This window comes from Hyla sarda, chromosome 5 (genome assembly GCF_029499605.1).
Source record: "Hyla sarda isolate aHylSar1 chromosome 5, aHylSar1.hap1, whole genome shotgun sequence".
In the NCBI taxonomy this organism is placed as follows: Eukaryota; Metazoa; Chordata; class Amphibia; order Anura; family Hylidae; genus Hyla; species Hyla sarda.
In genome coordinates this window covers 373,906,378-373,926,141 of record NC_079193.1, presented here as the reverse complement: position 1 = coordinate 373,926,141, position 19,764 = coordinate 373,906,378, and the positions used below count along the sequence as shown (strand labels likewise).

Sequence of the window (19,764 nt, the reverse complement as noted above, 5' to 3'; positions counted from 1 at the left end):
CTGGTTGGGAACACTGGCCTATGATCTGGTGATGCTGTCTTTACTTCCTAGAATTATAACTTCCCAGCATACATATTAATAAATGTAAACAAAACTCAAAGACCTTGAATTACTATTATAAACCCGACATGTTGTCGGGTTGTGCGCCAGATTCTGTCACATTGCGCCAGAAATTCTGTCTGCACCAGAATTGGAAAAAAAAAAAACGATTAGCTCTCCATGTTACTGAGAGAACCCGAAAAAGGGGCGTACAGAAAATGTAGTGGATTTGAGCTGAGGAAAATCCCACAGATCGAGCATGTGTTAAAGGGGTACTCCAGTGGAAAACGTTTTTTTTTTTTTTTTTTATTTTTTTTTTTCAAATCAACTGGTGCCAGAAAGTTAAACAGATTTGTAAATTACTTCTATTAAAAAATCTTTATCCTTCCAGTACTTTTTAGCAGCTGTATGCTACAGAGGAAATTCTTAATTTTTTAAATTTCTTTTTTGTTTTTTCCACAGTGCTCTCTGCTGACATCTCTGTCCATTTTAGGAACTGTCCAGAGCAGCATATGTTTGCTCTGGGGATTTTCTCCTGCTCTGGACAGTTCCTGACATGGACAGAGGTGTCAGCAGAGAGCACTGTGGTCAGACAGAAAAGAAATCCAAAAAGAAAAGAATTTCCTCTGTAGGATAATAAGTTCTGAAAGGATTTAAGATTTTTTAATGGAAGTCATTTACAATTCTGTTTAACTTTCTGGCACTAGTTGAGTTAAATAAAAAATAATAAATTCCAGCGGAGTTCCCCTTTAAAGTTTTTTATTTTTCTTTATTATTTTAAGTGTTAAGTTGATCTTTTTGTAGACAGTCAAGTTTTCCACTGGAGTACCCCCTTTAACCCCTTAACAACGCAGGACGTATATTTACATCCTGCGCCGACTCCCGCGATATGAAGTGGGGTCGCGCTGCGACCCCGCATCACATCGCGTCGGTCCCGGCGCTTATCAGCGGCCGAGACCTGCGGCTAATACCACACATCGCCGATCGCGGCAATGTGCGGTATGAACCCTTTAGAAGCGGGGGTCAAAGCTGACCGCCGCTTCTAAAGTGAAAGTGAAACTATCCCGGCTAGTCAGTCGGGCTGTTCGGGACCGCCGCGGGGAAATCGCGGCGTCCCGAACAGCTTACAGGACACCGGGAGGGCCCTTACCTGCCTCCTCGGTGTCCGATTGATGAATGACTGCTCCGTGCCTGAGATCCAGGCAGGAGCAGTCAAGCGCCGATAACACTGATCACAGGCGTGTTAATACATGCCAGTGATCAGTATAAGAGATCAGTGTGTGCAGTGTTATAGGTCCCTATGGGATAACAATGATCAGTATAAGAGATCAGTGTGTGCAGTGTTATAGGTCCCTATGGGATAACAATGATCAGTATAAGAGATCAGTGTGTGCAGTGTTATAGGTCCCTATGGGATAACAATGATCAGTATAAGAGATCAGTGTGTGCAGTGTTATAGGTCCCTATGGGAGCTATAACACTGAAAAAAAAAGTGTTAATAAAGGTCATTTAACCCCTTCCCTAATAAAAGTTTGAATCATCCCCGTTTTCCCATAAAAAAAAATAAGTGTAAATAAAAATAAACATATGTGGTATCACCGCATGCGTAAATGTCCGAACTATAAAAATATATCATTAATTAAGCCGTACGGTCAATGGCGTACACGCAAACAAATTCCAAAGTCCAAAAAAGCGTATTTTGGTCACTTTTTATACCATTAAAAAATGAAGAAAAAGTGATCAAAAAGTCCGATCAAAACAAAAATCATACCGATAAAAACTTCAGATCACGGCGCAAAAAATGAGTCCTCATACCGCCCCGTACGTGGAAAAATAAAAAAGTTGTAGGGGTCAGAAGATGACATTTTTAAACATATAAATTTTCCTGCAAAAGTCCGACAAAATCAAACCTATATAAGTAGGGGATCATTTTAATCGTATGGACCTACAGAATAATAAGGTGTCATTATTACCAAAATATGCACTGCGTAGAAACGGCAGCCCCCAAAAGTTACAAAATGGCGTTTTTTTCTTCGATTTTGTCGCACAATGATTTTTTTTCTTCCGTTTCGCCATGAATTTTGGGGTAAAATGACTGATGTCACTGCAAAGTAGAATTGGTGACGCAAAAAATAAGCCATAATATTTTTAGGTGGAAAATTGAAAGGGTTATGATTTTTAAAAGGTGAGGAGGAAAAAACGAAAGTGCAAAAACTGAAAAACCCTGAGTCCTTAAAGGAAAATGTAGGGAAAAGTGCAAAATGTAGGAAAACCTTAGTAAATAGAGTGGAAAAAAGAATTGTAGGAAATTAAAACCCTCCATGAAAACTTCACAACACTCTTAGTAAATCAGGGCCAATGTATGCACTAAGTCAGTTTGTGTGCAAACACCAGCTGTTGCATAACTACAACTCCCAGCATGCACTGACCGAAACTGATGCACCAATTGTAACCTATGCAAATGGGCCCTCACTCCCCTTTAATACCTCATTGCCGCATTCCATCGATTAGGAATAGCCGGGATGCTTCATTTTATGCCACAGCCTGGAAATATTTACTAGTGATGGCAGTGTTCATTGAGGTATGTGGGCTAGACCCTATTAGCAGCGAAGGCGAGCCCAAACATGCTTGTAACATGAGAGGGAACGTCTCTGATCGGTCTGTGTTGTAGCGGCGGGGGGATACCAGGTTATGTAAGGGGGGCACATGGGAGCAGATTAGTCATCCTCGCCATCTATAGTATGATGAATGACTTACACAATTCTTGTCTTAGAAGACAAACACACAGAACGCTCCCTGTGTGGAATAATAGGCATAACAAGGTGGGCAGAAGACTGGTAAAGTGCTCGCTCACCTGGTGGTGTTGTGCTGAAGAGGCACAACACTCTAGACGCGTGTATGAGGAAGGATTCGACTGCAGCAGCTTCCCACGCTGACGCATGAAGACAATGGAGGGCGTAGGATCAAACCGGAAGATGGAAGCTGGAGATCGCGCTGTCGAAGGAGCCAGGTGTTTGAACAACAGGTTACTTTATTGACATACAGAACACTCAACACGTTTCAAGACCACTCCGGTCTCTTCATCAGGCGCCTGATGAAAAGACCGGAGTGGTCTTGAAATGCGTTGTGTGTTCTGTACATCAATAAAGTAACCTGTTGTTCACAACATCTGGACTTACCTGGCTCCTTCGACAGATCGATCTCCAGCTTCCATCTTCCCATTGGATCCTCCGCCCTCCAATTCTTGTGTTATGTCATGTTTTGTGCTCCAATCACATCCGAAGCCCCATCAACAAATAGAGCGTTAGAGCAGACCCTTTAATGCTCTACGCTATTGTCCAGTGCAGAGGTCCCCAACCTTTGGCTCAGGTTGCAAAACTAAAACTCCCAGAATGCCCTGACAACCTGCAGCAAGGGCCACAGGTTGGAGATCACTGTATTCGTCATTGCATCTCCCATAATTTATGGTCTGCATAAATCAGTGGTGTCCAAAGTGTGGCCCTCCAGATGTTGCAAAACTACAACTCCCAGCATGCCATTACAACCTGCAGCAATTTTGTGAAAGCTGAAGAGCCGTAGGTTGGAGATCACTGTATTCGTCATTGCTTCTCCCATAATGCAGCACAGCACACCATGGTCTGCATAAATCAGTGGTGTCCAAAGTGTGGCCCTCCAGATGTTGCAAAACTACAACTCCCAGGATGCCCTGACAACCTGCAGCAATTTTGTGAAAGCTGAAGAGCCGCAGGTTGGAGATCACTGTATTTTTCATTGCATCTCCCATAATGCAGCACAGCACACCATGGTCTGCATAAATCAGTGGTGTCCAAAGTGTGGCCCTCCAGATATTGCAAAACTACAACTCCCAGGATGCCCTGACAACCTGCAGCAATTTTGTGAAAGCTGAAGAGCCGTAGGTTGGAGATCACTGTATTCGTCATTGCATCTCCCATAATGCAGCACAGCACACCATGGTCTGCATAAATCAGTGGTGTCCAAAGTGTGGCCCTCCAGATGTTGCAAAACTACAACTCCCAGGATGCCCGGACAGCCTTCGGCTGTCCGGGCATCCTGGGAGTTGTAGTTTTGCAACATCTGGAGGGCCACACTTTGGACACCACTGGCATAGATCCTGAAACAGCAGCTCAGATACAGAACACTCAATTCTGAATGCAGCTCTGGTTGTGACTAGAGTAGAAGAGATGACTGCACCTCTAGATTTGTAAAGCAAATGATTTCTCTTCGTAGGTGTCTGGTTATCCTGTTACCCACAGAATCCCCTCAATAGCGGGAAATATCTACCCCGGCCAGGCCACAGTCTTAGACCATCACGACTCTTGGAACCATCGGACACAAGACATCAACATGTGGCAGGCTAATATGGAGGTACGTAGAATTAGGAAATGTCCTCTCAGAGCTCTTATGACTTCATTACAATGTACAAGAACACTCCAAAAACTGTACCACCCCTCTCTGATAATGCAGCAGCCCCTACAATTGCTTATGGGTTACACATTTCCCATGCACGGGTTAATGGCCATCCATATGATTTATGGACGCGCCAAGTCCATCAGAGGGGGCGTGTCTGGAATGTGTCTTCGCCATCCAAATATAGCCTGTGGAAAGGGGTCATCTAGTTAGGATTAAAGCAATTACTATTGCAAAATCTGAACTCATTACTATTGTGTTCCCAAGGGACCCTCAACAAGACCCCTATTTAAATGGGCTTTGCTAAAGAAGTGTACTCCAGCTAATGATGATGAATTATTTATTGTATCATATAGTATGTTGTTGTAGCCATCTTTCATGCCCTTCTATAGAGATGAGCGAACTTACAGTAAATTCGATTCGTCACAAACTTCTCGGCTCGGCAGTTGATGGCTTATCCTGCATAAATTAGTTCAGCCTTCAGGTGCTTCCGTGGGCTGGAAAAGGTGGATACAGTCCTAGGAAAGAGTCTCGTAGGACTGTATCCACCTTTTCCAGCCCACAGGAGCATCGGAAAGCTGAACTAATTTATGCAGGAAAAGTCATCAACTGCCGAGCCGAGAAGTTGGTGACGAATCGAATTTACTGTAAGTTCGCTCATCTCTACCCTTCTATGCTCACAGGACACGGGACCTTTGGACATGAGGTGTTTGGGGCAGGTTCTACCAACACATTTAATGGAGGAACATCTAATAAGACAACAGCAAGAGATGGAGGAAGATCAGCGCTGGCTGGAGAAAGAAGAGCGATTCCTGGTAATAATGAATGTTGTTCAATATACAAAATGTCTGCTCAACTTCGGTATTATCTATCTGTGTGTGTGTGTGTGTGTGTGTATATATATATATATATATATATATATATATATATATATATATATATCTCAATGTATGTGTGTGTATATATATATATATATCTAAATGTATGTGTGTATGTGTATATATATATATATCTCAATGTATGTGTGTATGTGTATATATATATATATCTCAATGTATGTGTATATATATATATATATATATATATCTCAATGTATGTGTATATATATATATATATATATCTCAATGTATGTGTATATATATATATATATATATATATATCTCAATGTATGTGTGTATGTGTATATATATATATATATATCTCAATGTATGTGTGTATATATATATATATATATATATCTCAATGTATGTGTGTATGTGTATATATATATATATATATATCTCAATGTATGTGTGTATGTGTATATATATATATATATATATATATATATATATCTCAATGTATGTGTGTGTGTATATATATATATATATATCTCAATGTATGTGTGTGTGTATATATATATATATATCTCAATGTATGTGTGTATGTGTATATATATATATATCTCAATGTATGTGTGTATGTGTATATATATATATATATATCTCAATGTATGTCTGTATGTGTATATATATATATATATATCTCAATGTATGTCTGTATGTGTATATATATATATATATATATATATCTCAATGTATGTCTGTATGTGTATATATATATATATATATATCTCAATGTATGTCTGTATGTGTATATATATATATATATATCTCAATGTATGTGTGTGTGTGTATATGTGTGTATGTTCCAGCATCACTTCCAAACGGCAGCTGAAGATATTACCATGAAACTTGGTCACATGTTACTTATATTTCAACAACAAACATAGGATAGGTAATTTAACCCTTACCCACCCCCATTTGCGAGAGTCAGGGTTTTTGGAAGTTATGCCTTAAAGGGGTACTACCGTGTTGACAACTTATCCCCCATCTAAAGGATAGGGGATAAGTTGCCTGATCGCGCTGGGGACCCCGCCATCTCGCACGCAGCACCCCGCTCTCATCAGGCCCCTGAGCGAACATCGCTCTGGGCCTGATGACTGCCGATCACGGGGCAGGAGTATCGTGATGTCACGGCTCCGCCCCCATGTGACATCACGCTCCGCCCCTCAATGTAAGTCTATGGCAGGGGGCGAGACGGCTGTCTCGCACCCTGCCATAGACTTGCATCGAGGGACGAAGCGTGACATCACACGGGGGCGGAGCAGTGATGTCACGATCACCGGCCCCGTCATCAGACCCGGAGCGGATGTTCGCTCCAGGGCCTGATGAGAGCGGGGTGCTGCGTGCAAGATGGCGGGGTCCCCAGCGCGATCAGGCAACTTATCCCCTATCCTTTAGATGGGGGATACGTTTTCAGCACGGTAGTACCCCTTTAACACATTTCCAAACAGCTGGAGATATTTTGATAATACTCGGTCACATGTTACCTATATGTCCACTAAAAATATAGGATAGTTAATTTAATCCTATCCTACCCTCATTTGCGAGGGTCAGGGTTTTTGCTTAACCGGTTGCCGTCTAAGGACTAGCCGACTCGTCCTGAGACGGCAACCATTGTATGGCGCTAACCCCTTCCTTATTAAAAGTTTAAATCACCCCCCTTTTCCCAAATTCCATATAAAAAATATGTAACCATAATAAAAATAAACATATATGGTATCGCCACATGCGTAAATGTCCGAACTATAAAAATATAATGTTAATTTAACCGCACGGTCAATGGCGTATGTGCAGAAAAATTCCAAATTAAATAATAGCGTATTTTTGGTCACTTTTTATATCATGAAAAAATTTATAAAAAGCAATAAAAGTCCAATCAATACAAAAATGGCACCCCTAAAAACTTCAGATCACGGCCCAAAAAAATACCCCTCATACCGCCCAGTTCGCTGAAAAATAAAAAAGTTATAGGGGTCAGAAGATGACAATTTTAAACGTATTAATTTTCCTGCATGTAGTTATGATTTTTCCAGAAGTACGGCAATATCAAACCTATATAAGTAGGGGATCATTATAATCGTATTGACCTACGGAATAAAGAGGTGTCATTTTTACCGAAAAATGTACCGCGTAGAAACCGAAGCCCCCAAAAGGTTTCAAAATTGTGTTTTTTCTTCAATTTTGTCGCACAATGATTTTTTTATTTTTTACTTTGCCGTAGATTTTTGGGTAAAATGACTGATGTCATTACAAAGTAATTGGTGGTGCAAAAAATAAGCCATCATATGGATTTTTAGGTGCAAAATTAAAAGGGTTATGATTTTTAAAAGGTAAGGAGGAAAAACGGAAAACCGCTCGGTCCAATGGGTTAAAGTTCAATGCAAATCTAAGGGAAATGTATGTTCCAGCATAACTTCTGTAGGACTGGAGATAATATGATAATACTTGGTACCAGTATTAGCATTAGAAATGTGGCTGCCATCCCCTGTGCCACTTCACCCCCCTTTTTAATATCATTAACTTTTTTAATCACCCCCTGTGATATTTCATTACCCCCTTATGATTGGTTGTTATGGTCTCTCTACACAGGTTTGGATAAATCTCCTTCCATGTGCATAATTTCCTAGTATGGCTTCATTTATACACAGTTAATTGATGCTTGTCCTTTCCTCCATTGCGGATCCTTTTATAAATCCACCCAATGGATGATATTAGCCACAGAAACCCCCCCAGAAAAACTGCAAATTAAATAAAAATATTGCACGTAGTTGTAAACAAATAACACCCCCCCCCCCCCACCACCAATTTATCAATAAGAATTAGAACTCGCACAGAACTCTTCTGTTTGGCCAATATTGGCACTTGTGATGTGACAGATAGGAGTCTAATGTGGCTTGCAAATATGTTTTATGTCATGTTATTAATAAAGTTGCACCATTTTGTACATTTATGGAAGTTGATAAAATGAAGTTTCCCCCTCCAATATACTCACTGACTGACATTGAGCAAAACCTAAGGCAGTGTTTCCCAACCAGGGTGCCTCCAGCTGTTGCAAAACTACAACTCCCAGCATGCCTGGACAGCCCTAGGGCTGTGTACATAGGTGGATTTAAAGGGATGTGACCTAGCAAAACAAGCCTTTAGCTCAGTCTGTAGTGCTATCAGAAACCAAAAATAGGTGACCTTTCACACCTTGGGTCAGTGTTTCCCAACCAGTGTGCCTCCAGCGGTTGCAAAACTAAAACTCCCAGCATGCCTGGACAGCCGAAGGCTACTACCCTGCTCTCCTAGACTCCTGAATGGCCTATCAGACTGGACCCTGATTTTGTAGTGCAGTGTTTCTCAACCAGTGTGCCTCCAGCTATTGCAAAACTACAACTCCCAGCATGCATGGACAGCCGAAGGCTACTACCCAGCTCTCCTAGACTCCTGAATGGCCTATGAGACTGGACCCTGATTTTGTAGTGCAGTGTTTCCCAACCAGTATGACTCCAGCTGTTGCAAAACTACAACTCCCAGCATGCCTGGACAGCCGAAGGTTATTACCCAGCTCTTCTAGACTCCTGAATGGCCTATCAGACTGGACCCTGATTTTGTAGTGCAGTGTTTCCCAACCAGTGTGCCTCCAGCTGCTGCAAAACTACAACTCCCAGCATGCCCAGACAGCCTTTGGCTGTCCGGGCATGCTGGGAGTTGTAGTTTTGCAACAGCTGGATGCACCCTGGTTGGGAAACTGCCTTAAGTTTTGCTCAATGTCAGTCTCAGTCTCAGAGTATATTGGAGGGGGAAACTTCATTTTATCAACTTCCATAAATGTACAAAATGGTGCAACTTTATTAATAACATGACATAAAACATATTTGCTAGCCACATTAGACTCCTATCTGTCACATCACAAGTGCCAATATTGGCCAAACAGAAGAGGGCATGGTTGGAGTTGGAGTTTTGCAACAGCTGGAGGCACACTGGTTGGGAAACACTGCACTACAAAATCAGTGTCCAGTCTGATAGGCCATTCAGAAGTCTAGGAGAGCTGGGTAGTAGCCTTCGGCTGTCCAGGCAAGCTTGGAGTTGTAGTTTTGCAACAGCTGGAGGCATCCTGGTTGGGAAACACTGCACTACAAAATCAGTGTCCAGTCTGATAGGCCATTCAGAAGTCTAGGAGAGCTGGGTAGTAGCCTTCAGCTGTCCAGGCATGCTGGGAGTTGTAGTTTTGCAACAGCTGGAGGCATACTGGTTGGGAAACACTGCACTACAAAATCAGTGTCCAGTCTGATAGGCCATTCAGAAGTCTAGGAGAGCTGGGTAGTAGCCTTCGACTATCCAGGCATGCTGGGAGTTGTAGTTTTGCAACAGCTGGAGGCATACTGGTTGGGAAACACTGCACTACAAAATCAGTATCCAGTCTGATAGGCCATTCAGAAGTCTAGGAGAGCTGGGTAGTAGCCTTCGGCTGTCCAGGCATGCTGGGAGTTGTAGTTTTGCAACAGCTGGAGGCACCCAGGTTGGGAAACACTGACCTAAGGTGTGAAAGGTCACCTATTTTTGGTTTCTGATAGCACTACAAACCTAGATAAAGGCTTATGTTTGCTAGGTTTACCGTCCCTTTAAATCCACCTATGTGCGCAGCCGTGCGGGTGCCTGTCATTTATCAGCCTAGCACATTCCTGTGGCTAGGGGGGGGGGGTTGCACCCATTACCTATTAGCACAGTGTTTCCCAACCTGCTGCTCTCGGGTTGTCGCAGCTCTCATCATGCATGTACTTGCTAGTTTACCCTCCTTTTTTTAAATGCACCTACCTGCACAGGTGCACATGCCTGTGATATGTTTGCCCAGGGCAGCGGGTGGCGCCCAACACCTAACTTGTGTAATGTTTCCCAACCTAGAGCAGCACGATGGGAGTAGTAGTTTGGCAACAGCTGTTTGGGGCACACTGTCCTCGTAAACGCCTGTACCCGGTGACTTGCCGTTCCTCGCCTCAGAGCACGTCATCCCCGATGTATGCCGTGACTCACCTCTCAGGAAGCATGAAGCAAGCATTACCCCCCAATGTATAGCCGTTCTGCCCCCTGGGGGCACAGCGAGCCCTGATGATTATTTATGACCTGTGCAGCAGCCACCGCTCTCCTCTCCTCGCTCTTCCTGTATCATAACCTCCCTCCTCAGCTTGTGCAATGCTAAAACCATTCAGTAATTGGCTGCGCCTCCAGTCCCGCGGCGGCAGCCAAGTCGAGCGCACACATCAGCCTTTCCCTCCCGCAGGAAACTTGGATTAATGCTGCAGCTCGTCTGCTGTTTGTTATTGAGAAGCAAGGAGCAGAGCTCGGCCCCGCTCGCCATGCAGGTCTTCCAATGCTGTTTGGGCAGAACGGTACGCTTGGGAGAGTCTTTCTAACTTTTTGCCTTCTTACTGGGTTTTTGTTTTTCTTTTATTGCTTGCTTTTATTTTTTGGATGGTTTTATACATCTATATATTTAAAAAAAAAATGTATACATTTTTTAGAAGCCTGACGTCCGGCTTTCCCGAGGCAGCATAGACCATGTGGAAGGGAGCATCCAGTGTCCGGTAAGTGGTGTTAGATCTCTTTTATACAAGTGTTTCCCAACCAGCATGCCTCCAGCTGTTGCAAAACTACAACTCCCAGCATGCCCGGACAGCCTACGGCTGTCCGGGCATGCTGGGAGTTGTAGTTTTGCAACAGCTGGAGGCACGCAGCTTGGGAAACACTGCTTTATACTAAAGACTCACTCTTGTGCCGTTTTATAATTTTTGCGCTATGTAAGATCTCTGCTTGCTGTCAGCAAATGCAATTCATTCTTGTTCACGTCCAGAGGCTCAAAAGTTGTTGAGCTTAAAGGGGTTATCCAGGAAAAAGCTTCTTTTTTTTTTTTTTCTATGACAACTGTCTCCAGAAAGTTAAACAGATTTATATAAATTACTTCTATTAAAAAAAATCTTAATTCTTTCAGTACTTAAGAGCTGCCTCAGTTGAGTTGTTCTTTTATGTCTAAGTGCTCTCTTATGACACCTGTCTCGGAAACTGTCCAGAGTAGAAGCAAATCCCCATAGCAAACCTCTTCTACTCTGTGCAGTTCCCGAGACAAGCAGAGATGTCAGCAGAGAGCACGGTTGTCGGACAGAAAAGAACAACTCAACTTCAGCAGCTGATAATTATTGGAAGGATTAAGATTTTTTTTTAATAGAAGTAATTTACAAATCTGTTTAACTTTCTGGAGCCATCTGATAAAGAAAAAAAAAAAAAGGTTTTGCCTGGAATACCACTTTAAAAGGGGTGGTGCGGGGAACTAGACAGATCAGACACTTATCCGCTATCCTGTGAATAGGGGATAAGTGTGTGATCGTGGAGGATCTTACAGCTGGGACCCTCCCCAAATCCTCTGTACGGCAACGTCCCACCGCAGCCAATGATTGGCTAAATGGGACGTCACTTGCACTTGTCCAGAAAGGTGGGAGCTGGACGGGTAAGTAGATGGGGCCCTGCAAAGGAGATTGCGGGGGTCTCAACGGATGTAACAGACCCCCCACACACACACACACTTTTTTCGTATCCCATGTTCAGTTCCCCAGACTACCCCTTTAGGGTGCGTTCACACGCTAGTATCTAGCAGCAATTTTCCCGCTGCAGGAGCTACGCTATTTAAATGGGTCCGCGGACAGTCCGCAAATCTGACACTATTGCGCACTGTCTTGTGGACCCATTCAAATCAATGGTAGTGTAACTCGCAGCAGGTTTCCCACAGCGTCAAACCCGCTTCTAGTAATAGCGTGTGAATGCACCCTTATACAGTTTAAGGTTCGTTCACATATGTCCATGAATCTGGAGCCACACTGATTGCATTTCACCCAGATTTCCATTACGCCGCCAAACCTTTGGGCACCTGTCAACATAACATCCAAAATGCAGTTTTCAGTCAACACACGTTAACTCGTAGGGGTGAATTTACACGTGCACATTTTTGCAACCAAAAATATTTCTGATAATTAGGAGGGTTGCAGAGATTTCAGCAACAAATCAGTATCCCAATTAAACCTTACGGTTGTATAGAGTTTACAGAAAAATGATTTATTCACGAAACAGCGACACTCTTGTCCTCAGGTTGTTACCAGTATTGCAGCTCAGCCCTACAAAAGTGAATTGAGCATAGCTGCATTACCACAAACAGCCTGGAGGAATGTGTGGTGCTGTTTCTAAAAGAAACTGGCCATGTTTTTCTAATGCTGGGCAACCTACTTAAAGGAGTGCTTCACCACTAGACATCTCCTATCTCCTATCCAAAGGATGGGGGGGAATGTCTGATCGCGGGGGTCCCGCTGCAGCACTTAGATTTCTTTTACAAGAACGCGGGCGGTGGGGTGGTGACGTCACTGCCATGACCCCTCTTGACGCCACGAGGGGGCAGTGACGTCACTCCAAGCTGCGGCTGTGGAGTACCCCTTTAAGTTCTGTAAGCTTAGACTCCGAGCTGATACATTGTAACAAACGTATCAGAACAGGGGAGATAGTTGTGCTGCTGATGTGTTTGGTTTACAGAGGTCTATATAGACTTGATACTTTGTAACAATACTACTGTCATTGCTGAATGTTTGTCCATTACCCAGCTTTCCTAGAATCCCGAATACCACATCTGCAGTTCCGTTAGAGCTGACAATGGATGATTACATAAGTAGGGAACTTTAACATACCGGAGTCTGGGGAAAGATGTCTGACAGCTCATGTGTGTGGGCTATAATGAAAACCCAACTTTCCTAGAGTCCTGAGCAGCAGAACTTAATATCAGAACAAAGTATCAGGACAAGAGAAAAGTGGTGCTGCTCAGGTATTAGGCTTATACAAGACACATTGTAACAACCATCCAACAATAAGAAAAATATTAGGTCTGTATTTATTAAAGGGGTTTTCCGGCAATAGAAAAGCAGAGCGAAGTTCTTCCAAAAACAGCACCACACTTATCTTCAGGTTATGTGTGGTATTACAACTTGGCTCCATGCGCTTTAATGGAACTAAGCTGCAGTACCATGCAGGACCTTAGGACAGATGTGGTGCTGTTTTTAACCCCTTAAGGACAAGCCCATTTTAACCTTAAGGACCAGGCAAATTTTATTTTTGCGTTTTCGTTTTTTCCTCCTCGCCTTCTAAAATCCATAACTCTTTTATATTTCCATCTACAGACCCATAGAAGGGCTTGTTTTTTGCGAGACCAATTGTACTTTGTAATGAAACCTCTCATTTTACAATAAAACGTACTGCGAACCCCAAAAATTTTTTTATAAGGAGGAGATTTAAATGAAAACCACAATTTTGCACATTTTGTTTTCACACTATACACTTTATGGTAAAAATGACATGTGTTCTTTATTCTGTGGGTCAATACGATTAAAATGATACCCATGACTAGATACTTTTATATTTTTGTACCGCTTAAAAAAAATCCAAAACTTTTTGTACAAAATCAGTAATCTAAAATCGCCCTATTTTGACCACCTATAACTTTTTCATTTTTCCGTATATAGGGGGGTGTGAGGGCTCATTTTTTGCGTCATCATCTATACTTTTTATTGATACCACATTTTCATATATAAAACTTTTAGCTGCAGACAAAGAAGTGTATAGTCCAGCTCACTCCTTCAGCCCGTCGCGCCAGGATCGGCGTGGGCAACACCGACTGGAACTGACAAGTAAAAGCAAAATGTCCAGCGCGAATATGAAGGAACTGGATGTTTATTCCAATAGCCAAAAAGACAAGGAGAACATGACAAGGTGACGCGTTTCGGTCCTAAGGCTGGACCTTATGACTAAGGTCCAGCATTAGGACCGAAACGCGTCACCTTGTCATGTTCTCCTTGTCTTTTTGGCTATTGGAATAAACATCCAGTTCCTTCATATTCGCGCTGGACATTTAGCTTTTACTTATAAAACTTTTAGATAATTTTTTATAAAAATTTTTTTATAAAAAATGTGACAAAAAAAGCAGCATTTTTGGACTTTTTTAAATTTTTTTATGTTTACGCCATTCACCATGCGGGATTATTAACATTATATTTTGATAGTTTGGACATTTACACACGCCGTGATACCAAATATGTTTATTTAAAAAATAGTTACGCTTTTTGGGGGTAAAATGGGAAAAACTGCCAATTAAAATTTTTATTGCGGGAGGGTTTTTTTCACCTTTTTTTTTTACTTTTTTATTTTTACATTTTTCAACTTTTATTTTTTACACTTTTTATGTCCCCATAGGGGACTATCTATAGCAATCGTTTGATTGCTAATACTGTTCAGTGTTATGTATAGGACATAGCACTGATCAGTATGATCGGTCATCTTCTGCTCTGGTCTGCTCGATCTCAGACCAAAGCAGAAGACGCCGGGAGACGGGCGGAGCCAGGTGAGGGGACCTCCGGCCGCTGGATGATCGGATCAACACGGCAGCACTGCGGGCGATCCGATCATCCATTCAAAGTACTGCACTGCCTTGACCTGTATTGATCACGGCATCTGAGGGGTTAATGAGGGGTTTATTACCGGCGGGTCCCCGTCATACACAGGACGTAAATGTACGTCCTGTTGCGCGAAGTCCTGCCAAACCAGGACGTACATTTACGTCCATGGTCATTAAGGGGTTAAAGAAGCGTCTGTCTCTCATTTGACACGTTTTCAGCTCTGCTTCATCTAAGTCGTCTGCTGTGTATACATACATATGGTGTCAGCGTTAGGTGTGGCCTGGAGATGTTGCTGTGTGGTTTCTTGGGTGGGTGGGTGGCGGTAGATTTCCTTTTTGATGGGAGGTGTGAGGTTCTAGACACCTTTGATATACGTAGGGGGACTTCTGTAATGATTCATGAGGAAGGGGGCGATGCTCTGCGGCTGATGCTCTGCATGCTTTTTCCAGATTCTCAGTCATCTAATTGCAGAAATTCTGCAGCTCCGCGTCAATGGACGCCAAGAATGATCGACAACTGCACAGATACAGAGAGATAATGTTTCCAAACACAGTAAATTATCTTCTGTACAAACTGAACGCCATGTCCCGTAGATGCGCAAATGTCTCCAATTCTAATATGACCCCCAATTATTGCCCCCATGGGGGCAATATCTCTGCATCACATATCTGCAGCAAATTGAGAGCGGAGAGGTACTCTGGGAAAATATTGGCGTTTATAATAGATGTATACATAGACCAGTGGTTTCCTACCAGGGTGTCTCCAGCTGTTGCAAAGCTACAACTCCCAACATGCCCGGACAGCCAACGGCTGTCCGGGCATGCTGGGAGTTGTAGTTTTGTCATCAGCTGAAGGCACACTAGTTGGGAAATACAGACATAGGCTGCAGTGACATGTGAAATGTAGGAAAGATGGATGACAGGTCTTGTATGGAGCAATAGTGAAAACCCAATTGGTCACCCAGCTTTCCTACAGATAGGAAGACCTGGTGCAAATGGATGATTTCATCGGTATGGAACTTTGACATCACGGAGTTTAGGAAAATCCTACTTTTTACCCAGCTTTCCCATAGTCCCGGGCATATATTTTGACAGCATGGTAACTTGGGGTGGGTGGTTAATTGCATAGATAGGTAACATTCTGGAGTCCTAATTAGCAATGCCGCAGTAGCATTCAGGTTGTGTGTGTGGGGGGGGGGGGGGGGTAATGGCTAGCTAAGCACACAAGTAGGCAGCATTATTATTTTGGGATCTGAAAGAAGTGAGTGACCGCTCCTGTGAGATGCTACAATCTGGTCTCCCAGCTTTCCTAGCATATATTTATACACTGCTCAAAAGAATAAAGGGAATACTCAAACAACACAATGTAACTCCAAGTCACTGGCACTTCTGTGAAATCCCACTGTCCACTCAGGAAGAACACTGATTGACAATCAATTTCACATGGAACAGACAACAGGTGGAAATTATAGGCAAGTAGCAAGACACCCCCAATAAAGGAGTGGTTATGCAGGGAGTGGTTATGCAGGTGGTGACCACAGACCACTTCTCAGTTCCTATGCTTCCTGGGTGATGTTTTGGTCACTTTTGAATGCTGGCGGTGCTTTCACTCTAGTGGTAGCATGAGACAGAGTCTACAACCCACACAAGTTGCTCAGGTAGTGCAGCTCATCCAGGATGGCACATCAATGCGAGCTGTGGCAAGAAGGTTTGCTGTGTCTGCCAGCGTGGTGTACACAGCATGGATGAATTCGAGTAGAATACAGACAATAGCGCACATCTACAATCTTGTATAATGATCTGATTGCTTCTCAGCACAATATCAAAAACTAACAGGTTGTTATTATACATTTTTGATTAAAAAGTACAAGCCCACTCGCCACGTCAAGGCCACCTATTCAGAGTGGGTCCCTAACGTCCCTAGCATAAAATGGCGTAGCATCGGGCGGCGACCACCACCGCCGCGACACTGGTGTCCACGGGGGGGGAGCGACCCACTGGCAGAGCGGCCCCAATGCCTCTCAAACCAGTCTATAGGCCGCACCCGCCCGCAGACACAGCGCCACGGCAGCAACGGACGCCGCCCCGCACCACACCAGTGTGAACAAGGTGTAATGGCTCACTTACCATACTCTCACAGTCAGACTGGGAGGCTGCTAGGAGTGAAATGGCCCTAGTGTGGCTAATTACCACCTATATAGGTTTGGGCTGATGGGGTGGGGAAGAGTGCAGCACATGTTCAAAATAAAAATAAAAAAAACAGCATGGAGGCGCTACCAGGAGACAGGCCAGTACATCAGGAGACATGGAGGAGGCCGTAGGAGGGCAACAACCCGGAAGCAGGACCGCTACCTCCGCCTTTGTGCAAGGAGGAGCACTGCCAGAGCCCTGCAAAATGACCTACAGCAGGCCACAAATGTGCATGTGTCGACTTAAATGGTTAGACACAGACTCCATGAGGGTGATATTAGGGCCAGACGTCCACAGGTGGGGGTTGTGCTTACAGCCCAACACCTTGCAGGACGTTTGGCATTTGCCAGAGAACACCAAGATTGGCAAATTCGCCACTGGCGCCCTGTGTTTTTCACAGATGAAAGCAGGTTCACACTGAGCATATGTGACAGATATGACCGAGTCTGGAGACGCCGTGGAGAACGTTCTGCTTCCTGCAACATCCACCAGCATTAACCGGTTTGGCGGTGGGTCAGTAATGGTGTGGGGTGGCATTTCTTTGGGGGGCCGCACAGCCCTCCATGTGCTTGCCAGAGGTAGCCTGACTGCCATAAGGTACCGAGATGAGATCCTCAGACCCCTTGTGAGACCATATGCTGGTGCGGTTGACCCTGGGTTCCTCCTAATACAAGACAATGCTAGACCTCATGTGGCTGGAGTGTGTCAGCAGTTCCTGCAAGAGGAAGGCATTGATGCTATGGACTGGCCGCCCGTTCACCTGAATCCGATTGAGCACATCTGGGACGTCTCACTCCATCTACCACAGACTGTCCAGGAGTTGGTGGATGCTTTAGTCCAGGTCTGGGAGGACATCCCTCAGGAGACCATCCTCCACCTCATCAGGATCATGCCCAGGCATTGTAGGGAGGTCATACGGGCACGTGGAGGCCACACACACTACTGAGCCTCATTGGGACTTGTATTAAGGACATTACATAAAGTTGGATCAGCCTGTAGTGGGGTTTTCCACTTTGATGTTGACTCCATATCCAGACCTCCATGGGTTGATACATTTCATTTCCATTGATAATTTTTGTGTGATTTTGTTGTCTGCGCATTCAACTATGTAAAGACGAAAGTATTTCATACGATTAGTTCATTCATTCAGATCTAGGATGTGTTATCTTAGTGTTCCCTTTATTTTTTTGACCAGTGTATATAATATGTGTGTGTGTGTGTGTGTATATGTATATATATATATATATATATATATATATATATATATTAACCCCCCGACCTGCGATGGCCCCAACATATGATAAAATCGACATACCATGCTTTTATATGTCGGGGCCATCGCATTAACTTCTAATCGACAGCGCAAAATGCTTAAGCTACTGTCGGATAGCAGTTTAAGCATCCCGGGCAGGTTCGCTTACCTATTCCTGCTGCTCCGGGTCCACTTCGCGATCCTCCGGTGTCTTGCGCATCTTCTCCAGGGTCCGGACCTCGCTTTCTGGCGTCGTTATTACGTCACTACGCACGCTGCGCCGGCGCAGCAGCGTAATAACGTCACCAGAAAGTGAGGCCCGGACCCTGCAGAAGATGCAGAAGAAGCCGGAGGATTGCAAAGAAGACACCGGAGCAGCGGGACAGCATCGGGAGCGGTGAGGACCTGGTCCGGAGCGGCGGGGACAGGTGAGTACAGCTTCCTATACTTTACATTGCACAGATCCCTCAACATACGATGGATTCGACAAATGATGGGTCGTTTGGAACGAATTACCATCGTATGTTGAGGGACCACTGTAGATAGATAGATAGATATATATATATTTATTTATACACACACATAAATATATATTTATTTTATATATGTTTATTTTGTAATGAGTTAACTGCACAAATAAGCAACATTGCTGTTCTTGGGCCTGGGAAAAGTGAATATCAAACTTCTATTTTAATGCCACACTAAATCTAACCTGTTACCCAGCTTTCCTAGGGTCCAGAATAGCATATCTTAAGCAATGTGAGTGCTTGAGTAACCAGCATTCTCATTAAAGTGTGTGGGAAAGGGTGGGTTATCGCTCATATGGGAAGCTAAAATAAAAACCCAACTTTCCCAGGAGTCAATATTACAGGACAACATCCTGTCCCTGCGGACTCCTCCTGTAGGTTCTAGGTCCTGACTCCCTGCGGACCCCTCCGGTATTTTGTAACTCCTGACTCCCTGCAGACCCCTCCTGTATTTTGTAACTCCTGACTCCCTGCGGACCCCTCCTGTATTTTGTAACTCCTGACTCCCTGCAGACCCCTCCGGTATTTTGTAGCTCCTGACTCCCTGCGGACCCCTCCTGTATTTTGTAGCTCCTGACTCCCTACGGACCCCTCCTGTATTTTGTAGCTCCTGACTCCCTGCGGACCCCTCCTGTATTTTGTAGCTCCTGGCTCCCTTCGGACCCCTCCTGTATTTTGTAACTCCTGACTCCCTGCAGACCCCTCCGGTATTTTGTAGCTCCTGACTCCCTGCGTACCCCTCCGGTATTTTGTAGCTCCTGACTCCCTGCGTACCCCTCCGGTATTTTGTAGCTCCTGACTCCCTGCGGACCCCTCCTGTATTTTGTAGCTCCTGACTCCCTGCGGACCCCTCCTGTATTTTGTAGCTCCTGACTCCCTGCGGACCCCTCCTGTACTTTGTAGCTCCTGACTCCCTGCGGACCCCTCCTGTATTTTGTAGCTCCTGACTCCCTGCGGACCCCTCCTGTATTTTGTAGCTCC

The 19,764-nt window shown here is 44.0% G+C and overlaps 1 protein-coding gene across 22 annotated transcripts in view; it reads left to right on the top strand.

The window, feature by feature from the left end:
- Window positions 1-19,764, top strand: part of PTK2 (protein tyrosine kinase 2) — a 360,567-nt gene that overhangs the window by 318,842 nt on the left and 21,961 nt on the right. For 15 of the 22 annotated variants that reach the window (XM_056522834.1, XM_056522830.1, XM_056522831.1 and 12 more), the window contains 3 exons: window positions 4,288-4,425; window positions 5,151-5,282; window positions 10,856-10,918. In XM_056522834.1, the coding sequence (XP_056378809.1) occupies window positions 4,288-4,425; window positions 5,151-5,282; window positions 10,856-10,918 (333 nt within the window). The remainder of the gene's footprint in view (window positions 1-4,287; window positions 4,426-5,150; window positions 5,283-10,855; window positions 10,919-19,764) is intronic. The other 7 variants (XM_056522839.1, XM_056522836.1, XM_056522837.1 and 4 more) reach the window with 1 other exon arrangement.